The sequence below is a fragment of the Mesitornis unicolor genome, unplaced genomic scaffold (assembly GCF_000695765.1).
Source record: "Mesitornis unicolor isolate BGI_N332 unplaced genomic scaffold, ASM69576v1 scaffold16944, whole genome shotgun sequence".
NCBI lineage: Eukaryota > Metazoa > Chordata > Aves > Mesitornithiformes > Mesitornithidae > Mesitornis > Mesitornis unicolor.
In genome coordinates, this window is record NW_010179573.1 from 465 (window position 1) to 27683 (window position 27219).

A 27219-nucleotide genomic window follows, 5' to 3' on the forward strand; every position below is an offset into this window, starting at 1 on the left:
AACAGCTGGCATCTCGGGAAGACAGACTCATTCCTAAGGGGAACATCAGGTTTTGCTGCAACAGCTGTTTCTTAATTCAGTTTGTGGTTTTGGCCTCAAAACTCTCACTCTGCTTTTCTCTTCCCTCTTTTACGAAGGGGCATGAGAGAAATGAATGCAAAATCTAAGTCTAGTTATACAAAGTAATTGCTTGGGGTGCATGGAAGGAATAACTGTATTTGTTCTTTGTGGCAAATTACAGCAGCAAACAAAGATGCTTCTAAAGCATCAAAGATGTGTTCTTTGTAGTTTTGTGGCAACAAGTTTTATTCAATCATGTTGTATCTCTGCTTTGTTCTCTTTTTTTCTTCTGTGACTATTGGCTAGGTTTGGTGTGTTTCTGAGAGGGTTATATATCTAGAACAGATTAAACTTGCAGAAGTTTTGTGAACGTGGGCAGCTGAGTAGAGAGATTTGGCCAGTGGAAAAATTGTGCTGTGGTCTCAGTGTTTCTTAGATGAGACAGAAAATGTGCTGGGAGCCAGCGGCAGCGTGGGTCTGGACTCTGCCTTGGCAGATGTTTTGCAGCTCTTGTGGAGAGGCTTTTCAGCTTACTGTCTTAGAGAAATGGGACTAAATAGTTCTTCTTTGCCAGCACGTGTACAGCTACTTCCCAACTCTCTTGCAACAGGATTTTCAGTTCAGAGCACTGAAGAAGGTCCGCATCTTTGATGCCCCTGATGATCTTCCCAAAGAGCGCTCCAGTCTCCTTGCAGTGTCTAACAAATATGGCCTGGTCTTTGCTGGTGGAGGAACCAGCCTGCAGATCTTTCACACTAGAAATCTTCTCATCCAAAACCAGCTGGGAGAAGATCCCAATAAGATTGGTAAGGCACACGTATGTCTCATGGTCTTTGCAGAAACAGCTTTATGTGGGTTTCCATGATATGGAGCTTTTGGCTTCTGACACAGTCCTTATTGTGCTCTTTCACGTGTTTGAAATTACTGCATTTTCTTGTAAGAAGGCAGGAAGGATATTTGGTGTCCCTTCAGCTGAAATGAAGTACAGCTGTTGGGAACACATCACCAGGATGTGCTTTGTTAGCTCCCATTCAAGCATCATTCAGATGTGGTCACCTGTGTTCAGTGCCATGCAGTGAGGTTGACTTTCCCTGCCTGAGGATGTAGCCCTTTCCTCACAGCCACACAGTTTTGGTAGCCAGTCTTCAAACCGTGAACCTCTACACATCAGGGATGTGTGTGAGTGGAGGGACAGAGCTCTCACACTGAGTTATCCACTTGGACCAAGTGACTGTCCTGCAAGAGAAGGAAAAATCACTGTTCCAGCACTGAAGTGCAAACTACAGCTAAGTGCAAAATGGTTTTCATTCCCATATAGTCCTTAGTAACTGTACTGCTTGAGGTATTCATGTGCACACGTAAGAAAAACCAAAAATCTGTCCACTTATTTTTCCTCCAGGTTACTGAGGAAGAAAAGTGGAATTTTCTTTTCTTAGGAATTTGGCAGCTGTTGAGACTGTATTAATAAAGATGAAGAAGTTTGCTGTTACTCAGTTTTTCTACATGTTATCTTTGCAGCTGCTGTTAATAGGACTGGTGATTTTTTGCGTAAACTCATTCTAACAGTATTGTTTTACAAGAACAGTTCTTGCTATATAAATTTGTCCCCTTCATTCTGTCTTCCTTTGCTTTTGTTTTAAGTGGAGAATGTTCAGAGTACCTTAGTTCCCATGAAGTTTCCTGTGCAGCACCTGGCTCTAAGCTGTGATAATCTCACACTGTCCGTCTGTATGATGTCCGGCGAGATCGGTTCCTTCATTGGCTTTTTTGATGTGCGCACATTCTTAAATCAGGTAAAGCATGTGCAAAGTGAGTGCTTTGGCGTGGTTTTGTTTGCTTGTGTGGTTTTTTCCAGAATACAGCAGGAGGAGGGGAGTAGCTTGGGTGGGATTTTCTGTCTATATTGGAGCTGTCTTTTAAAGGAGTTGTTCAGTAAACTTTTTTGGGTTTCTGCTTCTTATTTTTATCAGTCATGTATTTATAGGAAGGCTAAAACTGCTTTGAATTATGACTTTGGGAATACTGCATTTCGTGCTCAGCTTTAACTGTCTCATGTATTTGTCTTTCCTAAAAGGCAAAACAGCAGAAACGTGCATTTGCATATCACAAACTGGCCAAGGACTCTGGAAGTGCAGCAATGGTCAACGACCTGAAGTGGAACCCTGCTAGTCCTGCCATGGTGGCCATCTGCCTGTCTGATGGCAGCATCTCTGTCCTGCAGGTCACAGATTCTGTGAAGGTGTATGCCACACTGCCTTCCTCTGTAGCTGTTACATCTGGTGAGTGGCAGCCTTGGGTAGCATACAGAATGGCAAACACTGAAGAGGAGAAGCAGATTGATAGGTCTAAAAAGACAGGTTGTTTGTCTGGGGAGGAGGTAGCTTAAAAAAAATCTTTACAAAAAGGAAAGATTTAAACTACCTGAGACTCAGAAAATGAGTTGCAATATAACTGCTCTTTCCAGGCTGGTTGGAGGAGCTGCATTTTGTGAATTAGTCAAATATGCCCACCTGTTTTGTACCGTTTCAGGTTTGACTGTCGTTTCCAAGGAAGCACGCAAATAAGAGTCGTCATCTGTTGGTTTTTGATGTGTGTGGTCTTGCTTTCTCTGTGACTGGACGACTCTCTGTTTAATGATTATTTTTTTTCAGGGGAAAAAAATGTGACTTAAATTTATTGGTCCTGCTTTTGTGGGATGTCGTGACTCTCCAGTTGCTTAACGCTAATGAAATTCTTTTTTTTTGCTTAGTGTGTTGGAGCCCAAAGGGAAAACAACTGGCTGTAGGGAGGCAAAATGGCACTGTGGTACAGTATCTGCCTGTAAGTACTGTTGGTAATAAGGTCTTGTGTCTGTTCACTAGTTTGCAATGTGTTTTGTTTTATTTGCATCACAAGCTATTGAATTTGATCAGGTAGCATGTGATGTGAGCCACGTGAAGCTACCCAAGTACTTTAGTAATATATAAAGTAATATTAAAGACCAAGGTTGTGTTTAGTTTGAGGTTTCCACCTGCCACTTGAGTGTCATGATTTCAGAGTGGCACATAATGAATGTTAAAGAGTGGGTGAGTTGCTCTAAACCAGTTCTCTGGGCTTTCTGCAAAACTTGCAATTGGCTTTGTTGGCTTTTTCTTTGTATTTAAGACTAATTTTATTTGCAGAATCTGCAGGAGAAGAAAGTAATCCCTTGTCCTCCCTTTTATGACTCAGACAATCCTGTTAAAGGTACGATTTTTAAATTTCTGTTTAACTTGTTTTCTCTTTTAAAATATTTTTACTCATTCTTCCTTATGTTGTTTTTAGTTATAGCAGCTATATACTGCACTGGTTACCTAATTAGTGAGATTTTTAAGTATTTGAGGAAAAAATAGTTACATGCATTACCTCCGGGTTGCATGGAAAGGTTCCAGTCAGCCAGAGTACTTTTCAATTTCTAGATCATTTAAAGTATGCATTTTAAAAGCTATTTTTTGCTCACTGGTCTGATAGTACTGTCACAAGTAACCTCCCTTTAGCATGAAGACTTCGGATATAAATCCCATTCTTTTATTTCATGTGAGTTTCATTTCATCATTTTGACTCTTCAGTAAGATGTCAAAGCTGTAAGTTTAGAAAAGCAGAAACACTACATTTGGATATGCCAAAACATCATCCGTGTTTGGAAACACTTGTGTTCTCACCTGTGATATCGTCAAGCAAATCAAATACATCCTTTTGGTGTTGTTTGAATTTTCTGGAATCAAGTAGTTTGGTTTTTCTTTTCTCTGCAAGCAAGTCATTGAAATTCTCTACTTTGGTAGTTTAGAAGTTAGCAGTTCTTTATTTCTTTGTTTGTAATTTACTTTTGTGTGCTGTGCACAGTTAAAATCAAAATGCAAGGAAGCATCATTCTGAAGTGTTCCTGGCTGAGGTATTCAAATTTGTTCCCTTCTCTTTCAGTTTTGGACGTACTGTGGATTGGCACATACGTCTTTACTATCGTATATGCAGCGGCTGATGGGACACTGGAAACACCTCCAGAAGTGGTCATAGCCATCTTGCCTGTAAGTGCCAGCAAGTCACAACAACAGAAATGTTTGTTGTTTGTTGCTTGGTTTTGACTTGTTTATTACAATGGCACCTTGCTTTTATTATTCACACTTGAACTCTACATGATACCAGTTTAGTACTACTGTAAATCATGAGTTTGGGGGGAATTGAGTGGAGGAAGTAGTATCCAACTGAAAACCAATTGATAACCTGTTCTCTGCTGAGATCAAAGTATGACATGAAGACTTTTAGCCTCTGAAATAGGCACTTGGGAAGATAACCTTACCTGATGTAGAGTCCTGATACATTGGGATTTTTTGTTTTGTTTAGGTTAGGGCGATTTTTAGGTCTGATGTTACGCCCTTGTTTAGTATCAGGTTATTCACTGCTTGGGGGTTTAAGATCTAAAGTCCTTGGTAACCTCTTTAATTGTCTCTTTATCTTTTGGAGGAGGGTTTTAGTCTGTTTGTTTTGTTCTTTGTTTTTTGAGTAGTCTCATGATGCCTGTTCCCTCTTGAAGTATGTGGCAATTATTGGTGTACCCTGATTCAGGCATATTTATGGGAGTTTACTTGATTTCTGCATTGGAAGGTAAATTATCAATGTTTGCCTTACAGAAAAAGGAAGAGAAGCGACCAGAGAAGTTTGTGAATTTCATGGAGCCTTGCTATGGGAGCTGCACAGAGAGACAGCATCATTATTTCCTCAACTATGTTGAGGAATGGTGAGTGGCAGGAATCCTGGCAAAGTCTTCAGCTTGCTATGCATGTTGGAGTGGTCAATGATTCCCAGTGTATTGTGTTCCTCCCTTTCGTAAACTATATAATACCTGAATATGAAACAGATGAAATGTAATTTTGAAAATGCTTTGTGTAAGTACAGCCAATTCCTCCTGCGTGCTTCATCTTCACGCAAACATGCTCATTTATCTGGGGAGAATACGTATTACTGTTTAAAATCTGTCATAACAGTTTCCCCTGAGATTGTAAGTCATAGGTTGGGTAAAGCATGACCTTTTTTCTTGCTTAATTGTGTATCCGTGTGAAGAAGCTGCTCCTAACTCTTCAACTACTGAACTTGGACCATCATTATTTATGATGCAGTGGCTGTCGAATCACTGGTTGGCAGGGAATTTCATCCCCTGGTGACTAGTTGTAAAGAAGCAGCTCTGTTCTGCAGTGATGTAGCAAATGATGGTTCCCTTGTCTTGTAAGGAAAAGTCAGTTTCATATTGTTGTAACTGAATTAGTAGTTACGAATTTGGGTATATGATAATTAATTGTGGAGCTGGGGACCTGTGTTTTAACCTGTTTGTGTCCATGCTCACAGGGATCTAGTTCTGGCAGCTTCAGCAGCTTCCACAGAAGTCAGCATTCTTGCCAGACAAGGGGATCAGGTAATATTTTTGTTCCTGTTGCATTTGTGCATATGTACCTTGCCTTCCTCAAAAATCTTAAGCAAGTATAACCTTTGTAAGACCTGGAATACAATGAGATGATATATTTAAAAAAAACTCTCCAAAACCAAACAAAAAACCCCTTTCTTTTTACATCTGAGTTGTACAGAATCTTAAGATAAACGTAATTCTTAGATGAACAAGAGATCTGAGTGACACAAAAGAGAAGGGATAAACAAACGCAGTATGTTGTGAACCAAGTACTAGCAGTCTGTTTTTCATTATTTACTTGGCAGTCTCAAAATCTGGTCAAGCTCACTGTAATTGATTCATGCAAGGCCATCAATTGAAGTTAAACACTAGGGCTGTCTGACCTTAACTCTGACATGCAGTGATGTATGAGAAGTCACACACAGATCTGTGAAGGGCTCTGGATATTTCTTGGATTTGTTAATCTGACAAATTTGATTCTCTCCAGCTTTTTTGCACTCTTATTTGCAAATCTGTAGTGGCCTAGAGTTCTGAGGAAGGCTGATCACAGGAAAGCAGTGGTCAAAATAATAATCTTGCTTTTTGCAGAACTGGGAATCGTGGCTTTTAGAGGACTCCAGCAGAGCAGAACTTCCTGTGGCAGATAACAGTGATGACACTCTGCCTGTTGGCGTTGCTATAGACTACACCAGTAACATGCCTATCCCAATCAGTAAGTCTCGTTAGTCTTTCTTGTGGAATAGTTCAATAATAGCAATATATGAGGTATTTTTGAGGGACAGCCTGGTTTTTGGGGTTCTAGGAGATTGTTCAGAAAGGGAGACCAATGCAGAATCCATCCTGCCTTTTTATACCAAGCCCACAACACAAGTGGGCTTACTTCTGTGTAAGGATTCAAAAAGCAAAGCGTTGAATACAGTTCCTCAAAGCTTTCATCAGCCTGGGATACCACACTAACAGACTTGGCAAACAAAGCACCTGAGTTATGTGTATGTTTCACAGAGTCAGGATGACAGTGAATTTAAAGGAGTTGTATTCTAACATCAGGGATTTCAGGCTTCCTGTGAGGTTTTCTTTATTCTTGTAGCTTATGTCGTTTTGCAGAACTGTTTTTTATGAAGTACATTTGCACAGATCTAAAGGAAAAGTGGGTTAGTTTTAAAGCTAGAAAAAGCAAAGATAATTTTGGTGAATGCCTACGTTTTAATTCTGCGTTAAAGCACGGGTTCTGTACTGACTGAACCCTGCTGTGCTCTGCATCTTGCCAGTCTTATTATTACTGTACTTTCTGTGCTGCCTGAAGGCTCTTCAAAGCACCTTGTCAGAGGCTGAAGCTGAAGATACATTTGCGCTATTGTGTTGTACCTTAGTGAATTCTGAAAACTCTCCCTTGAAACCCAGAGATGGATTGAATTAGAGATGCCTCCAGGCAGAGTGGAAGGTAACTGCAGTCCAGAGTTCCTGAAGAGCACAGGAGGGTGCCGATTAACTGAACTTTTCCTCGATGAAAACCTGCAGTAGGGAATTGAGGTCAAACTTTGTACTTGAATGCAAAATTGAATTTGAAGCATTTTCTCTGTTAATCTATACAGTTATTGGATTAAGGAATCTGTCAGAACAGCTTTTTCAAGCCCAAGTTATGTTGCCTTAGAGCTTTTAGAAAGGTTTTTGGAGAAGCTTTTTGCTAACACCTCTGTGTTCTCATAGAGTGCTGTCAGCTTGGTTTTGGCTGTGCATTAATTGGCTTTGCAGTTCAGAGCAAGTTTGGATTGCAGAGAAACCTCATCTGCCTTGGAGTTTGTTCCCATATGGAAACTACCGTTCCCTAGCATGCTTTTTCTTGAAGAACCAATAGGTAGAGAAACATGGCTATCCACTGTGCTGCCTGACAAACAAAGCACTGTGATTATAGCAGATTTTTCCTGCATCCTAGATTTGTTAAATTTTTTTTGTTTAATTAAGCACAGTTAAACCATTATAGAAATTGTTTTAGAAATATAAGTAGTTTGGAGCTTTTAACTGTGCTGTGAGTTTTTGAACTGAAGCAGACTCTAGGCTCAAAGCTGCAGTTGCATAGAAAGCAAGTATTTTATATCAGAGGTTCAGATCATCAGGATGTTTTTTTGATGTTGGCTTTCTTTAAAGTTGAAAAACTTCCTATCTAGCAGTTCTCTCTTTTGTTTTATGTATACAAATGTTAATGATGTGGCAGAACCCAATGGAATTTGGGGTTTGCTCAAAGGCATAAAGGACTGAAGGAGGGAGCAGCATATAGGTGAAAAAAAGGACTACTTCAAAATATGAAAAAGCTTGGAACAGGAATTAATGGGTAAAAGTGGGGCTTTGTCATTCAGGAGATTACATTTGATTGTCAAAATAACCTTTAATCTGTGAATTGGAAACATGAAATTAGGAATAGGAAGGAATAAAGAAGAAAAAAGAGAATTGGGTAATTGTGGAGAAGCAAGGGAACAAAGATAAAAGTGAAAGCAAGAAGGAAGAAATGTAAAATACTGCACTAAGCAAGTCACATAAAGGTGCCAGTGCAAGTAGGAACAGAACAGGAAGCATTGGGTGCAGGACCTTAGCCAATGACAGGACAAGGGGCAATGGGAGCAAGCTGGAGCATAGGAGGTTTAATCTGAACATGAGGAAAGATTTTTTTGCTGTGAGGGTGACAGAGCTCTGAACGGGCTGCCCAGAGAGGTTGTGGAGTCTCCTTCTCTGCAGACATTCAAAACCAGCCTGGACGTGTTCCTGTGTGACCTGGTCTGGGTGATCCTGCTCTGGCAGGGGTTGGACTGGATGAGCTTTCGAGGTCCCTTCCAACTCCTAATATTCTGTGATTCTGTGACTTATATGTGTGGTCTCTGGCAGGTGATGAGAAGACCGTTGCTGCAGCTCCAGTTCTGATCTTGCTCTCTACGGATGGTGTGCTCTGCCCATTTTACATGATCAACCAAAACCTGGGGGTCAGATCACTTATTGTGACCCCAGAGCCATTGCAGTTAGTAGGGGAGAGAGTTCCAAAATCAGCAGGTAAGTGCTCCAGTGGGTTAGGAAAACACTTGCATTTGTAGATCTTTGTCATCTTCATCTGTAAGTTTGGCATTCAGACATGTTGTAGTCACAGAAAATATTTTTTTTCTTTATAATGATAATGGAGAAAGCCCAAATTTGCTTCTCCTTCCCCAAACAGAATGCTTTTGTTTGGCAGCCTGCCTCTCTGCAGCACTGGCTGACTTGTGTGCTGACAGCCTGTTTTATTTGAGATGGCAGTAACCTCATCAAAATAAATGGAGAAAGGTGAAGCCTTTTCACAGGAAATTCCAGACAACATTAATCTAGGCAGCCTGTAATATTGATTGTGACTTGGACTTTGTGCAGTTTCTGTATCACTTAGTGGGTTTGGGGACTGGAAGCCTGGCTCTGCCATCTCTCTTTCTCACTGGACTGTCTGTCCAGTGAGTGAGGTAGTGCTGAGCTGTCCCCATCAAGTAATACTTGGCCTTGCAATACCTTCTGCCATTAGTCACTGCAGCCAAATGAGTCTCGTCCTTCCCCATTTGTCTTTCTGCAGGAAGTACTGCCACGACTCCAACCACTCCTCCAACTTTAAAGCCTGACACAGTACCAGTTGTTGCTCCTGCTGTGCCTGCCTCAACTCAGCCTCCTGCAGGGAGTGGAGCAGCTGCTTTTTCCTTCATGCCTTCAGCTGTGAAGATGCCTGGCACTACTGGCAGTGATCCTCCACCTTATCCCTTTACCGCTGATGCCTCCAAGCAAGCCGTGGCTCCCAGTCTGACTGGAGCAGCAATGTTCTCTTTCTCCTCCACTTCTCCTAAGGCATCCCTGACTCCTGCTCCTCCTACAGTGACCACTACAGCTACTGCCAGCTCCTTTTCATTTGGATCCTTGAATGTTAAGCCAGCTGCAGACAGCTCACCTGGGCCACCACTCTCCACACCACCTCTTGCACAGAAGGCATCTTTTGCCCCTTCAGCTTCTTCAGTCAAAGTGAACCTCAATGAGAAGTAAATAGATACAGTAGTTAATGCAGTGGCTGGATACTTGTTCAATTGCTTCAGGCATGGACGATGTATTGTAGTTCTGAAGATGGTTTCTGGCTTTTTGTCTTGACAGCTGTTCCCCATGCTCCCAAGAAAGCACTGAGGAAGCCTCTCTTTATCCAAGACACAGCCGTCTTGGCTGTGAAAACTCTGTGCTTCCCATGCTAGTTGTTATGTTCATGGCATCTTCCCTTGACTAATATTTTGTCCCAAAATTAGACTGATAATTTGCCAAATTGCCAGAGACCTATTTTTAATGTCCTCTTCATAGGTATCAAACAGTAATTCCATGCCTTGGTTTGACGCAAATCATGGTTAAAGACTCTTGGAGAACACTGGGATTTTAAATCCTTTATGTCTGGGACAGGTTTAGTATGATGATGGTGATAGCACAAGTTTTTTTGGCTGAGTGTTGAAGGTTTCTTACCCTCAACCTCTCAGAGCTGAGAGGAAGCTGTATCCATAGCTGATGGATCTCTTTTCCACTCCAGTGTTCAGTGGAGAAGGTGCCAGACCTTTTGGTTTTGTTCTTAAATGGATGCTTCATCACTGAACACAGGATCTGAAATCTTCAAAGCTTGTTCATGCTAACTGAAAGAAAAATAATTTTTATTAGAAACTATAGAAAATGGATTTGAGTGATGAATGTTCTCAGATTTCATGTACCCACTCTTCCCTCCAACTCCTGAGACTTGCTCTCTTTTTTAGAAAGAATGATTTAAAACACAGAGCTATGTTAATTTGAGCTGCTTTCTGTGGAGAGTAATTTTCATGTAAATGCATTGCAAGAAATTTCTGATGGTTCAGATGATTATTTTTTAATTAGAAAAATCTGTACTACGCCAGGATCTGATGGTAGCTCTTACGGCTTTTTAAATTTTGTATTTTGTGTATAAAGCAAATGATACGCTTGTGAATTTGCTGAATACTTAAATTGGCTGCCTTGAGGAGCTGAGTTTGCAGATGAATGGAAATTCATATTTTCTTGCAGAATTTCTGTTAGAGCCTTGTTCTAAGGATAGCACTGGAGGACAGCTCAGATTTGCTATGGGTGGTGCTTTGGTGCAGGGTAGTACTTTTTGCTTTTGCAATTGGCTTTTGCTCACTGGGTGAATCTATGGTAGCAGTTTTTGTGGTTCCATTTATTCAGCAATGATCCTGGATGGCTCCTTCCCACTATCCCCAGAAGCTACACTTGTAATTTTGTACCTGGACTTTGAGTTGTTGCTGGTCCCAGAGGGTGCTAATTCATTAGAACTTAGTGCTTAATTTTGGATAGAGGGAAACGGCCAGGACCAGTTCAGACCCAGAAGATATTCTGCTTTCTCTTGCAGGTTCACTGCTGTAGACACCGCTTCTCCCACTAGCACCACTGGTCAGTGCACTTCAACAATGTTTTCATTCTCAACCACTTCAAAAACTGCTTCTGGAGGTCCTCTGAGCCAGTCCACACCCCTTGCAGCCCCTCCTACCACACCACTGAAGGCTTCAACCCCTGTGCCTGCCACAGGTAGGAGTCTGATGCATGTTGTTGGAAATAACGCATTGCAAGTAACGTTCTAAAAGTTTTAGGACATAGTAAGCTTTGTTTGGCTTCTTTATTTCTTGTTTATCCTGCTGCTTTTACCGATGCAGTGAACCTCCTGATTTGCACACTGTGATGATCTGATGGACTTAATACTGAAACTGAGAAGCTTTTCCATTTGTGCACTTTGCTCCCTGGAGAGCCATATGTGAAATGGATCTATTCAGCTGCTCAGGTTCATCCAGAAGTTCTGGCATTTTCAGTACTCTGTGACACAGCTCTGGTTATGAATGTTTCTGGGCAGTCACACAAATCACTGCCTTATCTTGCATCTGGTGTGACTAGAGTTCAAAGTGGTCACAAATGACTTTAAATCAGGTAGCGCTTATTTGTTAGCAGACTTTATTGCCATCTCTCAAAAGATCATGTGACTGAGGGTCTTGAGGTCCTTCAGGAGTGGTACAGCCAGATTTTAGAGTGACAGTTGTTACTGTTAGCAGAGAAGTTGGATGGGAGTAAAACAGCACCTAAGGAAGGTGTGTTCTTGCACTGAGGCCCATAACACTATTGCTTTTGAATTTGACAGTAGTGATTATGGATATAAGTTTATAAATTACTGTTCTTCTTTTTAAGCTCCAGTGACACGTCCTGCTCAAAATATGCCCTCAGCTTCTTTACTACAGAAGACAGCCAAAATCACCCCTTCTGCAGCAAAGCTGAGCTCTAGTCAGGTAATGGGAACTTGAGTGGATTATTTAGAGGGTGAATGTTTTACAAGGCCCATGAATTTCTCAGAATCGGACTATTCTTAGATCAAAAAATTAGCTAGCTTTTGACATTAAAATAGTAGCAAATCTGTGGGACTAAAACTATGTTCTATGCGTGTCTTTAGAGAGCTGTGTTTTGATGTATGTCTTCATGATGAGAGTTGTAGGATCTATTTCTTCCTGTTGTTATGGAAATGAGGGTTCACAGCTTTCCTAGCTAAGAAGTAGTCAAGAGATGCCTTGACTGTGTATTGAAAGAGACACCAAGTTTGGATATTAAAATCAAAGCAGTAATACAGAGCAGCACACAAAGATTTCCTTTGCTTTCATAAAGCTGTAGCCATGTATCTCCAGGTAGTCTGCAGTCCTACTTCAAACATACACATACCAGCCTTAGTTTAGGGAACTAGTATTAATGCTTGTGACAATTACTTCCCTGATGACTGGTGTGTCTGAATGGAGTTTCTGCCTCTTTTGATGTTCTAAGCTCCCTGTTGCTAAGGATACATCCCTAATTTTGGTTTTGTTTCTTTTCAGGGCAAAACAGCACTCCCCAGCACAGCTTTAGAGAAACAGACCCACCAGTGGAAGGATTCAGACCCTGTCATAGCAGGAATCCGAGAGGAGGTGAGATTTTTCAAGCAGTTTTCTCCATTGTAGATGCTGTAAGACCATTATATAGGTACACAGACACTTATTTTCAGTTCAGCTTTGTTCTGGTGGTGTCTGCCAGTAGTTTAGGGATCAGAATGCAAATTTTTCCCAAGGTAATCAGCCTAGTTTGTAATTGCTGTTTGTATGTCCTGTTCAGTCATCTTTAATTTCAGTTGCTGTGGTGGAAAAATTGAGTATTCTTTCCTATTAATATTCAAGAAGAATTTCCTGCTTTGACTGCAAAGTGACAGGTGTTTATGGTGTAGCAGAAACATTAGCCAAGAGCTGCCACATTTGTTCCAGACCCTGACATGTTTCAATGGCTGTACTTTGTTTCCCTTGACTTTGCAGATTGCACATTTTCAAAAGGAGATGGAGGAACTGAAGACACGGACTTCCAAAGCTTGTTTCCAAGTTGGTACTCCAGAGGAAATGAAGACATTGCGAACTGAGTCAGATGATCTTCACACCTTCCTCTTGGAAATTAAAGAGACAACAGAGGTGAGCAGAGTATCTTCAAACTGTTTAATTCCTCAGCAATGACTGTACTTCACCTGATGTTCCTACATAAGCTGTTAAAGACGTGACACTTACATTTGTGCTTTCAGGCAGACACTTACAGAAGACCCTGTGCTGGAGGTGACAATGAAAAAAATGTTACTTTGAACCTTGTCCCATCTGTTCTATTTGCAGTCACTTCACGGAGATATTAGTATTCTGAAGACAACCTTGCTGGAGGGATTTGCAGGGGTAGAAGAGGCCAGAGAACAGAATGAACAGAACCGCAGCTCGCGGTATTTACACTTGCTCTATAAGAAACCTTTGGATCCCAAGAGTGAAGCGCAGCTTCAGGTATGAAGCATGTCATAAAACTGAGCCTTGTGTGTGCAAGTGCCCAGCAGTTTTGTTCTGCCCTAGGTATTTGCTGTTTCAACACGGTGTAGTGAGCTTTGTATTCCCTGAGTTTGCAGGACATGCTGAAAATCCTCTCCTCAAGCTCCTCTGTGTTGTTGCTATTTGCAGTGATGATTCAAAACTCCTGTTGAAGAAAAGTAGCCCACCTGAGATCCAAGTGTGTTCTGAGCTTAGAATGTGACTCTTGACATCCTGTTCCTTCTCAGCCTGTAGTGTTTTCTCAGGGACTTCAGTTAAAAGAATATTTTTTTCAACATTTTGTAGAAGAGTTCTTGGAATTATTTTCATCTTCCGCAAGTGCCTTATGGAACAATTTGATGACGACTTATGCCTTACAGAATTGTGTGGTTAATTTCATGGATGGTGGAACATAAGCTAAATGATATTCTAAAAGCTGGGCACAAAGGAAAATAACCAGCAGTACATAAAGTGGCTTTCAAAGACATGAAAAAAATTAAGGTTGAAGCATTCTTTTTTTGTTACAGCTCTGGTGGTGAGAGGGCTATTTAACCCTAAGCAAAATCGAATGAATATGCCCTAAAAATGATACTTGGTCTTTTGTATGCTGATAAGTTCCCCTCAAGAAGTTTGACTTGCAGGCTGAAGACATAAAAAATGTCATCTTTGTTACAGTAGGTATCGAGGGCATGCACACAGTTACTAGAAATCAGCTGACATGAAGGAATTTCTTTTAGATCTGATCTCTAATCTTCATCTGGATTCTGCAGATTGGTTCACAGTCTTAAATATATGCCTGCTTTGATGTCCAGTGTGTCTCTGTGACATTTCAAGCTTATGCTTGTGACTTTAGAGAGATTATAATCTTGAAATGCTTGTTTTGCTGATCTGGAGAAAGAATCATGAGGAAAGAATAGCAGAGTGGGAAAGAAATGGAAGTGAATTAGAATATCAGGAGAGAGCTTTAGGTCAACTTTCTGAAAGTTTGAGAAAGACAGCTCTAGTCTGATTCTTAAATTTTGTTCAGACAATGTAATCCATATTCTCCTGGGTGAGGAAAGCTCACTTAATCAGCTTTGTGTATTAGTTTTCAATGAAGTTTTAAAGTTCCTGAGGCTTTTCTGATGTCCAGCCATATCGATTTGCTGTCCAGAGAGCTCCTGCTATATAATGCTCATAGTTGCTGGAGAGAGGAAACCTGTGCTTGGCAGTGTGTAACACTAAGCCCACAGTAGGACTGGATTTGATTTCAGGTTGGGTTTGTTATAGAATTTCATGCTGTATCCTGAAAACAGTTGCAGTGGAATCTTTCCCAAGCTGCATTACTTGGCTGCTTCATTACTGTATTTAAGTGAGCATTCTCTTGAGATGAACTGAAACCAACTGCAGCTTCCGTTTCCATTTTATGAGATCAGAGTTCAAGATATGTTAATGCCATGACAGGCTGGAGTGGTGACAATAATGATGCTGAGCAACTGGTTTGATTTAGGGAGCAGGACTTGTAGCCAGAAGTCTCTGGCTTAGTTGTGCCAGTTATGCAACTGTGTGGTCATGGATAAGTCCCTTTACTCTCTCTGTGCCTTTTTTTTTTTTTTTTAGTTTTTCCTTAGTATCTATAAAAATCAAGTTAATTCCTTGCCTTAATGTGGGAGTTGTGAGCGTTTGTGAATGATTCATGAAAGCATAGTCCGTGAACGCTGGTATCCTAGAGCTATGTGAATAGCCTGCAAAGCTTTGATCACCTATAATTGTTAGAAGTTTCAACGTTGTAAAATGGATGCAAATGACTCACATTCTGGAAATGAGATTTGAAATAAAATATGTTTTGTATAATGCTTGAAGTTTGCAAAACCTTTTCTGTAAAGACCTGGCAATGTTTTGCAAACACTATGGAAAGTATTCTTTCTAGTTGAGAGCTGGGATAAAATGTCCAAGCCAAGCCCCATTGATTGAAGAGTAGATTTTCGCTAAGTTGGGTTCTATTGTGCTGATAAAACTTTCCAGGCAGAAATATGGAAAAGTGCTGCATGGCTTGAACTGAATGAGCCCAAAGGGTCCTCAGCTTCTTCAACTGAAACTGAGATTTCTGCATTGAATTAAAAGCAGACTTTATTTTGCATGGTAGGCAATACGGCGCTTGCACCAGTACGTGAAGTTCGCTGTTCAGGATGTGAATGATGTTCTAGATTTGGAGTGGGATCGGCATCTGGAACAGAAGAGAAAGCAGAAGTAAGTAACTGAAATTGGAATACTGAACAACCATAAGGAACATGTCAGTGAATTGGGCATTAGTCTCTAATAAATACAAAAGCCTTTTTCAATTTAACAGTATGATTTTTTTTTCCAAGGAAGTCTGGAAATAGGGCTTGACTAAGACACCTAATGGGAGCTACAGGTTCACACTATTTGGCCTCATAAGTTTTACAAGCTTGCTTACATCTCTGTGTACAGTGTAAATAGTTCTTATAGGAAAAAGTGTAAAATAAGCTTTGTAGAAACCAAATGCATCCGTTGGTTGTAGCTAATGAAACCTTTCTAACAAATAAAACATCTTGAAGTAAATGAGCTAAATTAATAAACTTACAGCATATCCAAAGGTGAAATATGCATTTGAGATGAACTGAATCACTGCTGTTCAAACCAGACCATGCTTGACCTCATGGAGTTTAAGTAGCTGGAACTACTCAACTACTCTGTGTATGCATGCCTGCTCATGGCCAGATATATAGAATGGTCCTTATCCCTGTCTCTTGATCTGATTTCTTAAGGCGTCTGATAGTTCCTGAGCGAGAGACTTTGTTTAACACCCTGGCTAATAACCAGGAAATAATCAATCAGCAGAGGAAGAGACTAAATCAGCTTGTGAACAGCCTGCAGCAGCTCCGACTGTATAATCGGACATCTCAGTGGAGTGTTCCCAGTGATACATCTTCTCTTAGCAGTGCTCAAAGGTATGTGAGACATGAGTTCCTGAGTGATGTTGATGCTCCTTCTCTTGCCCCCAGCAATGTGCGAGGGTGCATCCTCCAAAGAACGATGCTTTGGGGATGTGGTATGGGAGGACAGGACGTCCTAAAAATTATACTACACCATGCCCAGGTAATACAGAAGCTCCTTGGTTATATTCTATGACAAACTGTTTTATGGAAAATTTCTGATAAGCATCAAAGTTACGTGGTTTTTTTTGTTAATAGTGAACAGGGTAATAGAGCCTCCAGGCTGAGGGTACTACTGGTTTTCTGTCTGAATTCAGGGGAAGAAGTGAATGGCTCCTAGAGTGTCCAAAATAATTAGATGGATATGTTTAAATAGCACAGTATCTAGAGGAGCCAATTGTTCTTCCAGCCAATGGTTCTAGTGGCTTCCTTGGTTCCCTTTTGTTCCTGATTTGGTTGGTTTCTTTCTGCTGATCGTGCTCTGCCTTGTCTCAGTTTTGACAGTGACCTTGAAAGCCTGCGCAATGCCTTGATGAAAACTACCTTGGAATCACATGCCAAACCTCTACCTAAAGTACCTGGTAATTTATTTTCTCTTGCTGACATTCACACCAAAAATGTGAATTACTTTTTTTGACTTGCAGTTTGATTATAGACTAATAACTTTCTTTGGCTTTCCAGCTAAATTATCCTCTGTGAAACAGGCACAGTTGAGGAATTTTCTAGCCAAGAGGAAAACTCCACCAATTAGGTCTACAGCTCCAGGTAAATCTTTAGTTATGGTAGAAGTCTGAAATGCTTTCCAGAAAGGTGAATTACCTGCTGTGGAAATCAGTCCTGAAGTTAGGTTCTTACTCCTCGACCCCTGCTTCTCATTTCCCGTTTCCCATCTGTTCTCAGTAAGAATTTCCTTCAGTTACTGTTTTGTTGAAGGCTGCCTTTCTTGACAGTTGAGAAGTCAAATCCTGTCAGTGCAGGATTAAAACAAGCCGGTAGAAAAGCATCCTAAAATAGGCTGTCTCTATCCTTGGCTGGATGGTTCCCTCAACTTAATACACAGACATTATTTTGTTTTTGATATTGCAGCAAGTTTGTCCCGGTCTGCCTTTTTGTCTACAAGATACTATGAAGATTTGGATGAAGTCAGTTCAACATCCTCAGTTTCCCAGTCACTAGAGAATGAGGATTCACAGGCAGTGGACCAGGAAGAAGAGGCTGCTCCAGTCCAAGTCCCTCGTCATGCTCCTGTGGTCCGTACTCCCTCTGTCCAGCCTGGTTTGATGGCACAGTCTCCGCCCTTTGGGAAACAGCACGTCTCCCTGGGTACTTTGTGTGAGTTGTTGTTTCAGTGTCTATCCTATTCTGCATGTGTTCTTGCTGGTTATCTTTAACCACTGTATCCACTGCTAGTGCTTCAGATTCTGGAGAAATTAGATTGCCAAATTTCCAGAAGCAGTTAACAGAGTGGCAGCATAACCTCATGAACTTGAGCTAAAAGCACTAAAATATCTTACATCATTGACTGTGTTGTTCTGATAGCCTGTTTCTTCCAGGTAGTGCTGACCATAGGTAGCATTGTCTGTCTTTTGTAATTTACCTTAAGCGTATGCCATTATTTCTTAAAATAATGCCCAAAGGCTAGGAAACTGAAGTGCTACTGTATTTGGTTGGTGTTGCCAAGGTTAGGAGTTCTGAGCCCAGTCACAGTAAGAACTGTAGCTGCAGACATTTTAGCTTTCGTTGTGCAAGAAAGATTTTTTTAATTTCTGTAGCCAGAGAGGAAAATAAGGTGTCAGCAGAAGTGTCTGTCGCAGCAAACTGAAAGTCATCTAATACACTGAAATGACAGCTATTGAGACTTATGTGCTAAATTCACTGGGATATAGAGAAACTGCCAGGGACAGATTGTGTTGATTGTTTAAAAGGCCTGTGTGTCAGTCTTGTCAGAAGGAAGCTGTGTACTTAGAGAAGCTGCAGTTCAGCAAAGGGTTTCAGGTCGCCCTGATTTGTAGAAATATAGTGAACTGTAATATTCTTGTTCATTTGCTTTTTAGTGCCTACATCTTCAAACAGAATCATACCACAAGGGGCAGACAGTACAATGCTTGCAACAAAGACTGTGAAGCACGGGGCTCCTGCTCCCACTGTCACTGTTCCAGCACCACAGGCAGCTGCTGCTGCAGCTCTGCGGAGGCAGATGGCTAACCAGTCCCCAGGTAAAAGCATGGCTAATTGCCCAAGTGAACTCTGAGCAGTTGAATGTGACTTTAACAGGAATTTAGTGCTCTCAAAGGAAAAATATCATCAAACCAAATGTGACACAGATCTGTATTTATTGCGCTTCCAAGCTATCCAGTGTTTCATTGTCTTCATTTTTCCTTTAAGCTACTCATACAGAATGCATTGGTGGGAAACTCCCACCTCAGGTTTCTTTGTACCCCTTGTCCGTGCAGTGGCAGAAATGTTGATGACTCTTGGGAGATCCTGACATGGCAGTGGATCTATGTGCAAGAAACTCCATTGGAGAACAGAGAAAGGATGTCACTGGCCTATATTTAATAGCTCTTCATTATTAGCTATGCAATTAAAGATCTGAATTGTAGACCAATTTTAATATTCAAAAGTTAAAGGTGAACTGTTGAGTTAAGCCTCACATCTGCTTGTAAGGTGTTCAGTTGACAGGAGAAAGGTTCCCCAATTTAAGCTTTTCTTGTTTGGTTTTAGACATTTCTCTGTACTTCCTCAGTTATGCAGCATCAGTGTGGAAAAGAAACAAAATTCAGTTACTGCTAGAAGAATTGGATTAGTTTCTTTTCCTTGCCTAAGTGTAGGAAGCAGATTAGTGGCATGAATTCTGGTAGAAGCTGGTGTGTAACTACACAGGTCATTTCTGTTAACCTAAGATGTAGGTTACAATGTAGGTAAGGATAAGTTTGTAAGAATAATTAGATTGGGTCAGCTAACAAGGAAAACTCTACCAACTACGTGGAAAACTGCCCACTTCTTTGATGTCCTTATTGAAGGCTGAAATACAAAATGTTTTGGGCCAGTTACAACACAGCTTCTAGAAATGTGCATGGATTTCTTCTGTAGTTACTTATAGGCACCATATTGAATGAAATGCTTAATATGGAGATTGTCTTTACCTATTTTCTCTTTTTCTTGAAGCTGTAAGCACCTCCCTGACTGAATCAACTCTGAAGAACGTTCCTCAGGTGGTGAATGTGCGGGAGCTCAAGACTGGTGCATTGACTCCAGCTGTCTCTGCAGTAATAGGGTGAGTGGGTGCTCCCCTTTTCTCTGGTAGCTTTTGGTAGCACTTGCAATAGAACACATCTGCCGATGGGGAGCAGTAGTAGTATTCTGCATAGTCTGACTATGTAAGGCCTAAAGTGGATGTGTTTAGATAAAGCGTTTGGGGTTTGTGTAATGAAAGGAAGAAAAATTTTCTTTCCAGGTCATTGAAGGATTTGCTAATGGCTTGTCTGGAACAAACAGTGAGACCAGTATTAACCTCCTCCTCCATTAGTCTGTGAAACGTGTTTTAGTGCATCCCTTCCTTTGGAATCCAGTGGTTTTACTGCTAATACGGACTTTGGATCTGGTATCTCTCCAGTCACTGCTTCTGTTTTGTCTCTTTCTGTGAGAGATGTGCACTCCTCTGTCGCTCAGTGTGGTCTGTGGCCTTAAGCTGTCCAGATGTTGTTCGTTCTACTTTGTCATCCATTACAGAGAAAACCTTCCCCAGAGTTACGCCTCTTCTCTCTGTTCTCAGATTCACCCCCTGAGGGTAGCACTGTGGTCTGGCTTTTCTGGAAAGTTGTCTCAAATTCTTTGACATCAGAATTTAGACTGACAGGTTGGGTGTCAATAGGGGCTGATCACTTTGGGAAAATACACAGCTGCAAAGCTGTCTTCCTCATGAGTAAATTATGAATGCTGTCTTCTGATATTTAACCTTGAATTTGTTAATGTTTCTTGTGAGTCAGCTGAAACACTTGGCTTTCCTACTTCTCTGCCTCCTGCAGACAACAGCCAACTCTGCTCATTCCAGAAATTTCTGTCTTATCATCGGGCTCTGTCACCAGCCATAGAATGAGTCCTTTTTTCTGTCCTCGTAATGACCTTGAAACTGTCTTTGCTTGAAGTTCCTACCGTTGCTTAAGACCAAGATAATGCATGGCCATTTCTGGGCTGGGGAGGTAAAGGCACTGCCGAAAAGTTTCAGCAAAGTTAGACTTACTGCATAAAGCAGGATAAATACACCACATGTATCTGATTATAAGTCCACATGGAATTGCAGTTGCTTTATCCAAATAACTGTGGGCTGTACGTGCAGCTCCTGGAGCAGTTTCTGTTGTTGTATCAGTTCTGGTTTTCATCTGAAGAAAAAAGGTGAAATTCCTTATCAAAAAAGGAACAGAATCTTATAATGGTGGAACTCGGCTACTGACCTTGAAAATTACTTTATAGTTTCTTCTGTATTTCAATTGGGAAACAGCTTGGGAGCTTTTTACTATTTTATTTTCTCCTAAAAGTTATAAACTGAGAGGAGGAAGGATGATGCTACTCATTTTGAAAGTAAAATTTCCAAACAGCTCTGCCTGGAAAATTTTGGTAAAAGCAGTGTTAAGACTGGGAAGAGTTCTTCACCCGTTGTTTCATCAAAACTATGGTGAAAAAAGTCAAGAGTACTGGTACATATTTGAGATTGGTTTTCACTTGCGCTATAGTTAAAAGACTTGTCTTACTTTCAAGTAGTTTTAGACTGGCAGTATTGATTGATCTCGCTAATTTATAGAGCGCCAGCTAGCTCAATATCTTGAAGGCTTTTTACAGTCTTATTTTATAGCTGACCTCATAAAAATGTACTCTCTCAAAATTCTACCCAAATGAACCATGCCTGCCAGTCAGATTCAGCACTAAAATAAAGAGCATTCACCCAGCAAAGTTAATTCATCAGTTTTTTGCTACTTCAGACATCCTGACTCTCTTTTGCTGCCACAGCACACTCTTCGGGCTGTTAAGCAGTAATGATTTTTCAGTTGTTATCAGTTATTCAATGGCCTGTGCCTAGGTGTGTTGGTGGTCTTAGTCCAGTTACTTATAAATAGTTTTCAATGCACAAAAACCTTCCTACCATAACTGAAGTTAAACCCAGCTTTTTCATAGCCTTGTCAGAGAAGCTGTGGCTCAAGTGATCTTCAGACTTTTCTGGGGAAAGGGTCCCACGCTATCGTGAATTTCACAGACTTTCTGTTGTTTTCTTTGTTCAGGGTTCATATGAACCTGAAATTTACAGCTGTACCTTCCCAACATAGACTCTTTCCAGTGCTAATCTGAAGTTTCCCTTGTTTGCTTCACTTTTGCTCTGGGCAAGGACAAATCCAGGCCATGCAACGTAGAGAGCGAGCATTCTTTGCTGGAAGGGGATTTTACTAGTAACGTAAAGCTGTTTAAGGCACAAAACCCTATCCAAGACTAAAAGGCTATGCAAAATTATCATTTCATGTGTGTGTCCCCTTCATTTAGAATATAGCAGGAAGTTTATATGAGCTGGTCTGTAGCTGACCAAATAGTAAATGCAGTTTGGGAGTCCTCATGCTTTAGGAGAGAGACAACTTCTGATGCCCAGATTCACTTACTGTCTGGAATTTGCAGCCTCATCCTTTTCCATAGCACAGAGTTTGCTTTACTGCCTTAGGGAACACCTGGCCTGCATCAAGATGGAAAGAGCCTGCTAGGGTAAGAGAAAGCTGATCTTTGCCACCAGGAGGATGCAATTGTTGTTGAATATAAGCTTCTGAAAGCTTCTGGCATTGGCCATTTAAGCTGCTGAACCTGGTGAGCCACAGACTTGAGGGGAAATGCTACAACTGGGTGGCTGTTCCAAAGTTGCAGTGATTTGGTGTGTTAAGGACCCACAGCACGAAGGATGCTTCACCCTAGAAGTAGCTGCTGTTCTGCAGCAATTATCTTTGGGCTCTGATGTACAGTTTATTTCATGGTCAACATTCCCAAACCTATAATGTAGAATATGGGTTAATTTTATCACAGTTCTTGCCATGACTTCATCAGTGTTCTTCAAAGACACGAGATGCTTCGTTTCATGTCCTCCCCCTGCTCCGGCTTTGTCTCCTTGCTCAGCACTTCTGAGTGTTGTGTGTACTTGTCTGGGCTCTACACTATAAAGAAAGCTTCTTAAGTTTGTTATCCACTAGGCATAGAATTGTAATCCCCTTACCTGCTGATTTTTCATCAACTCCCTGTAAAGTAGAAAGGCCCGACTCTCTTCAGAGACAAGAGTGCGTGAGGAAGACTTGATCGTTTAAGTCTAGAGCTTTAAACACATCTGCAGACTTCCTTTGTTAACTGTGGCTGATTCATTTAAGAGGTTTATTCTAATCAGATTTGTTCGTTTGGAGTTGTGTGTGGAATCTTTAATAGCAGTGGTTGTTCGAGACTTCTGGAAGCTGTGCATTTTCAGAGGCAAAGAAGTTCTCTTTTAATATAGTCATTTATTTAACGTTTTAATTTTTCTTTTTAAGGTCATCTGTACCTCACTCTGCAGCCCAGGCAGTCCACCAAGTTTTGGCAACTGTTGCTACAAATCAAGCTAAACAGGTACCTTGATACGGAACCCTTTCCCTATGGAATACTGGACCTGGGCATGCTCAGCCCAGTTTGGGGGTTTATTTGTCTGTGATCAGGTCATCCACAAATATCTTTTCACAGTTTGCCCCGCACTCTTGGCAAGCCATTTATCTGTGACCTCGACAGCGTGATGCCAGGCATATCTTTGTTTTGTCTTGCCTCTTCTCTCTTTTGAAGACTTGCAGCTTTCTAATGGCCATCGCCTTGCAGCATTAGGGGTTGCAACTAACAAAACAGGAAACTGGATTAGGTAGATGTACCTAAATTTCACAAAAGACCCCCAAACTAAGCAGTCAAGGGAGAGAGTAGTTTACCTGTCCTGTTGTTATACTGAAAACATTTCTTATTGGTGGACAAGCTGCTAGGTTTCATGTCCACACAACAAAAAAAAACTGTGTGACAGTCTTTGTCCCCTGGAGTCATTAAGGTGTTGCCCATGGAGGCTTGCTGGCTTCTGAGAGAGACTTGCTGAAAATGTTGAGTATTGACCCTATATTTAAGTTTCAAAACACAGAAATGCCCTTCAATTTTGGGCCCATACGTGCTTTGACCACCTTCCTCTAGTTTGTTCTTAAGTCTTTGCATGACTGTCATAATACCAGACCAGGTTCAGGAGAACCTTTGTTAGTGGACAGACTGCACTGACGTGAAGTGGTTTTGTGTTTTCAGACCCCTCTAACAAGCTCGCTTAAGGGACAGACTCCACCTTCCTCTGTGTGTGCACCATGTCCTATGGCATCTACAGCTGGTCCAACATCATCTGGCAACAAAATCTCAGGTAAGTTGTCTTTGCTGGAAATGGAAATAAGGCCTGGATGTCTCTTGCCACCTGTCAGGGTGTGCGATTCAGAGAATGAAGACACTGAGAGAAGATGATCAGCCTCCACGGAGAGGCTGCTGAGCCAGTCTTGAGGGAGAGAATTTGAAAAACCAAAGTACAGAAGAGCAGGAGAGTAGTTTTGTATACAGCCCTATGTTTCGTCTCTGTGCCTGCATATAAAATTCAGTGATACAGTTTCTTGTTCAGGGTGGATTCAGAATGTGTAACCCTTTAGAAATGTTGAAAGCACATCGATGAATAGCTACTGTGGATTGACAGCAAATCAAGAGCAGACATCTTTGCTGGTTTTTTTAAACATGGAAAATTGTGCAGGAAAGTGATAACATCCTGAAGTAACAGGAATGGTTTTTCCATACATTGATGTCTGATGAGTATTTCTATACTTCTAGGCTGCAGTACTGTAGGAGTACCTGAACTAGCTTGAAAAGACCTAATTCAGTACTGGATCTGCTGGGCACTGAGCTCTATGACCAGTTTCAAAGCCAGTTCAGATACTGAGGTCTGTTGGGCACAGTTCAGAAGCTTCTAAGAAAAGGAATGCTCAGTTTACAGCATTCAGTGCAAATGAGGGAAGAAGAAACTCAGAGAGAAGGAAGGAATTGATTTTTAATGTGTATTAGATGATAATGCTTGCATTGGACATGGTTTTATAAGCCTCTTGCATAAATGTCTGAAATCCATCTCTGTTGCTCTTCTGCCTTTAATCCATGGATGTAGGTTGCCTCTTAGCCAGGGGTAAGAAGCAGTAAAAATAGCTGGGAATCATATTTGACTTGGCAAACACTTCTAAATTTTGGTTTATTGAAAATGTCAGCTCCTGAATTTGATAGCACTTCCTTTTTTCAGATATGTTTTGATATGTCAATAGGAGATTTTACTAAGGTTTTCTTATTTTTACTTAATTTTTATTGTCAAGACGATGACATCTATCTTTGCTCTCATCAAATATATGTTATAGCTGTAAACCTTGGAAATACTTCATGTGTTCTCTGACATTGTAACAGCACCAGGAATGTTTCTGTGCATAAATATTAGCCCTGGTATAAGTGCCAAAAAAACTTTGTTTCCAGTTGATAAAATCACAGATTGTGTGTGCAGACCCTTCCTTTTTTGATAGTTGGATGACAAGGTGCTTTATTTTTTCTTTTGTAATGCTTGTTCTTGTAACTTACAGGACAAGGGTCAGTAAAAACAGTTACAGCTGCGACTTCTTCTACAGTGACATCAGCACCAGCAACAACCACACAGCTTAACAAAGCGTTCTCATTTTCTTCTGTGGGGTCTGTATGAATATTCACACTTCTTGTCATTGATGTTAGATATAAGTATTGACTGTTATAGCAAGTGTTACCTACAAGCAGCATAATCCTGTAAAATGTCACCTGCAAATATTAGATTGGGAGGGCAGGGGTTGCACCAGAGTTTGTGGAAGACCTTCTGAAGGGCTGTGAGAATTTGACACAATGTTGTGTTGCTTTGAGATTTTTTTTCAGAATGTAATGAATCAAGAGTCAATAATGACTAGCTTTCGTTTTAGGTTTATCAATAGTGGGCTGTTGCACAAATCACACACTGTATGTACTGGTATTTCTCATCATCAGGTGATGATTTCAGATTAGAGCAATCTGACTACCTTTGAGTAGTACATCATCACTTCTCATAAAGGCAGAAAAGAACACTTATGCTGTATCTTGTATGTTGAGGTTAAGGAAGAGGGAAAAGAGGCAGACCATAGCTGGTTTGAAGCCTCGTTCTTTATTTAGTGAACAAAGAGGAAAAACATCCCTAGCAAGTTGTGCAAAGACATGTGAGAATGAACTTTGGCTTTGGAGCAGTAGGAGAAAGGGTTGAACACTGGAAGCTTCTCAGCACAGTTCCAAAACAGTTTCATACGAGCTGCTGTGAAGAAAAATAACTATCCCAGCTATAAAACCAGCACACAGAGGAGAAGAAAGAACCAGAACATGACCGTATGAACACTTGTCACCTCTGAAGATGGATTCCAAAGAGAACAGTGGTGGTTTTTTTAACCTGGGCATATGTATACAGGTTTCAAATGCTGGCGGATATTTGAGACACAAGTGCTGGAATTCCCAGTTAGGACTTGAAATTTGTGCTGATGGTTAAAGTTGCTGAATTACTTGTTTTAGTACAACAGATCAAATTCCATGTTTTGACTTGAAAAGTGTTCTACTCATGAAGGTGACTAGAGCGTCCCCGTGCCATCTGGTGGTTTTTGTTGCATAACAAGAACACAGTAAGATGTGTGTTATGCGTATATAGTTACTCTGAAATCTCATAAGGAGTTTTTTGGGGATGACAAAAGTATTTCTTTGATGGTATGTTATGTTTGGGGGACAGAGATGACTCCTTAGAAGTGTTTGTCTGAAATTCTGCATGTTTACCTACCTAATACTCAAGTGAATTTCTCTTTATGAAGTAGGTAATGTTAAGTGTTTCAGAACACAAGCATACTTTCAAATGGCTGGTTTCTTTCAATCTTAACCATTTCTCTGCATATCTGTCAAGTGGATGCTACCCAAATGCCTTGCTGTGCTCTTCAAAGGGCACAAATAATCCTTCTGCGAGATGAAAATTCAGATTCAAATTGCAAACAAACCCTGCCTTTGTCCCAGGCTGCAGTGCCTCCTCAGTCTGCAAACCATATGCTAAATACAGTGCTGGTGTCAGTGATGTCTTAGTTACGCAGCCTGGCTTCTGTATTAGCAGCTGGGCTTTGAGAACTGGAGAAAGCTTAAAAAGCCTTAGGGAATGAAGGTTGCTGGAAAACCCCAGTGCTCATTAGGAAAGATCACAGTATTCTTGCAAGACAGAATATTTTTAGTGTGAAATAGTAATCGAGACTTTTAATTTCTGTCTTGCAATGAGTGATTTCCTTTTTGATGGGTGGTAGTATCCAGTTGTTCCCTTTTGTACATGCACTGTCTTGTACCTTTTAGCTCTTCTAAATAAACTAGTTGCCATGGTGGCTTCTGCTCCTGCTAGTCTCCCAAAAACTATGAGGGTTTGGTGCATGGTGTTCAGCTGCCAAGCTGAATGGGAAAGAAATGTACACCTGATAGGAAGGGATATGGGAGAATGAGGTGCAGTCAAAAGAACTTGAAACGCTGGCTCTAACCCTCTAGGTGCCTTGTCAGAGAGGAAACAAGTGGAGCCCAGTCTGTGCCCACTTCTCTGACTATTTATTTGTTGGAGAAACTGTTCTTGTGCCTGACTTTGCTCAAGTCTGTACTGGAAATCTGAGTCTCAGTTGTGTTAATCATGGGGTTAGAAGTTGCAACACTTTGAGTTAAGTCTCATTCTTCCCCTTTCTCCTCTTTCCTCCTAGGTCTGGATTTAATTTTGGCATTGTCACATCAGCTGCTTCATCACCAACGCTGCCCAGCCTCACTTCCTCACAAG

At 41.0% G+C, this 27219-nt stretch overlaps 1 protein-coding gene across 1 annotated transcript; it reads left to right on the top strand.

Moving 5' to 3' along the window:
* Nucleotides 1–670: 670 nt before the first annotated feature.
* Nucleotides 671–27219, top strand: NUP214 (nucleoporin 214kDa; the record flags this gene model as incomplete). Its single annotated transcript, XM_010182837.1, has 27 exons — nucleotides 671–866; nucleotides 1702–1853; nucleotides 2135–2339; nucleotides 2810–2880; nucleotides 3222–3285; nucleotides 4000–4103; nucleotides 4707–4813; nucleotides 5419–5485; nucleotides 6065–6188; nucleotides 8354–8515; nucleotides 9057–9510; nucleotides 10881–11056; nucleotides 11711–11802; nucleotides 12376–12465; nucleotides 12844–12993; nucleotides 13186–13344; nucleotides 15491–15594; nucleotides 16134–16316; nucleotides 16797–16882; nucleotides 16983–17066; nucleotides 17388–17633; nucleotides 18356–18517; nucleotides 19470–19578; nucleotides 22850–22925; nucleotides 23625–23733; nucleotides 24971–25076; nucleotides 27146–27219. Coding segments are annotated over 27 exons (3712 nt in total), but the record flags the coding sequence as incomplete, so codon positions are not given.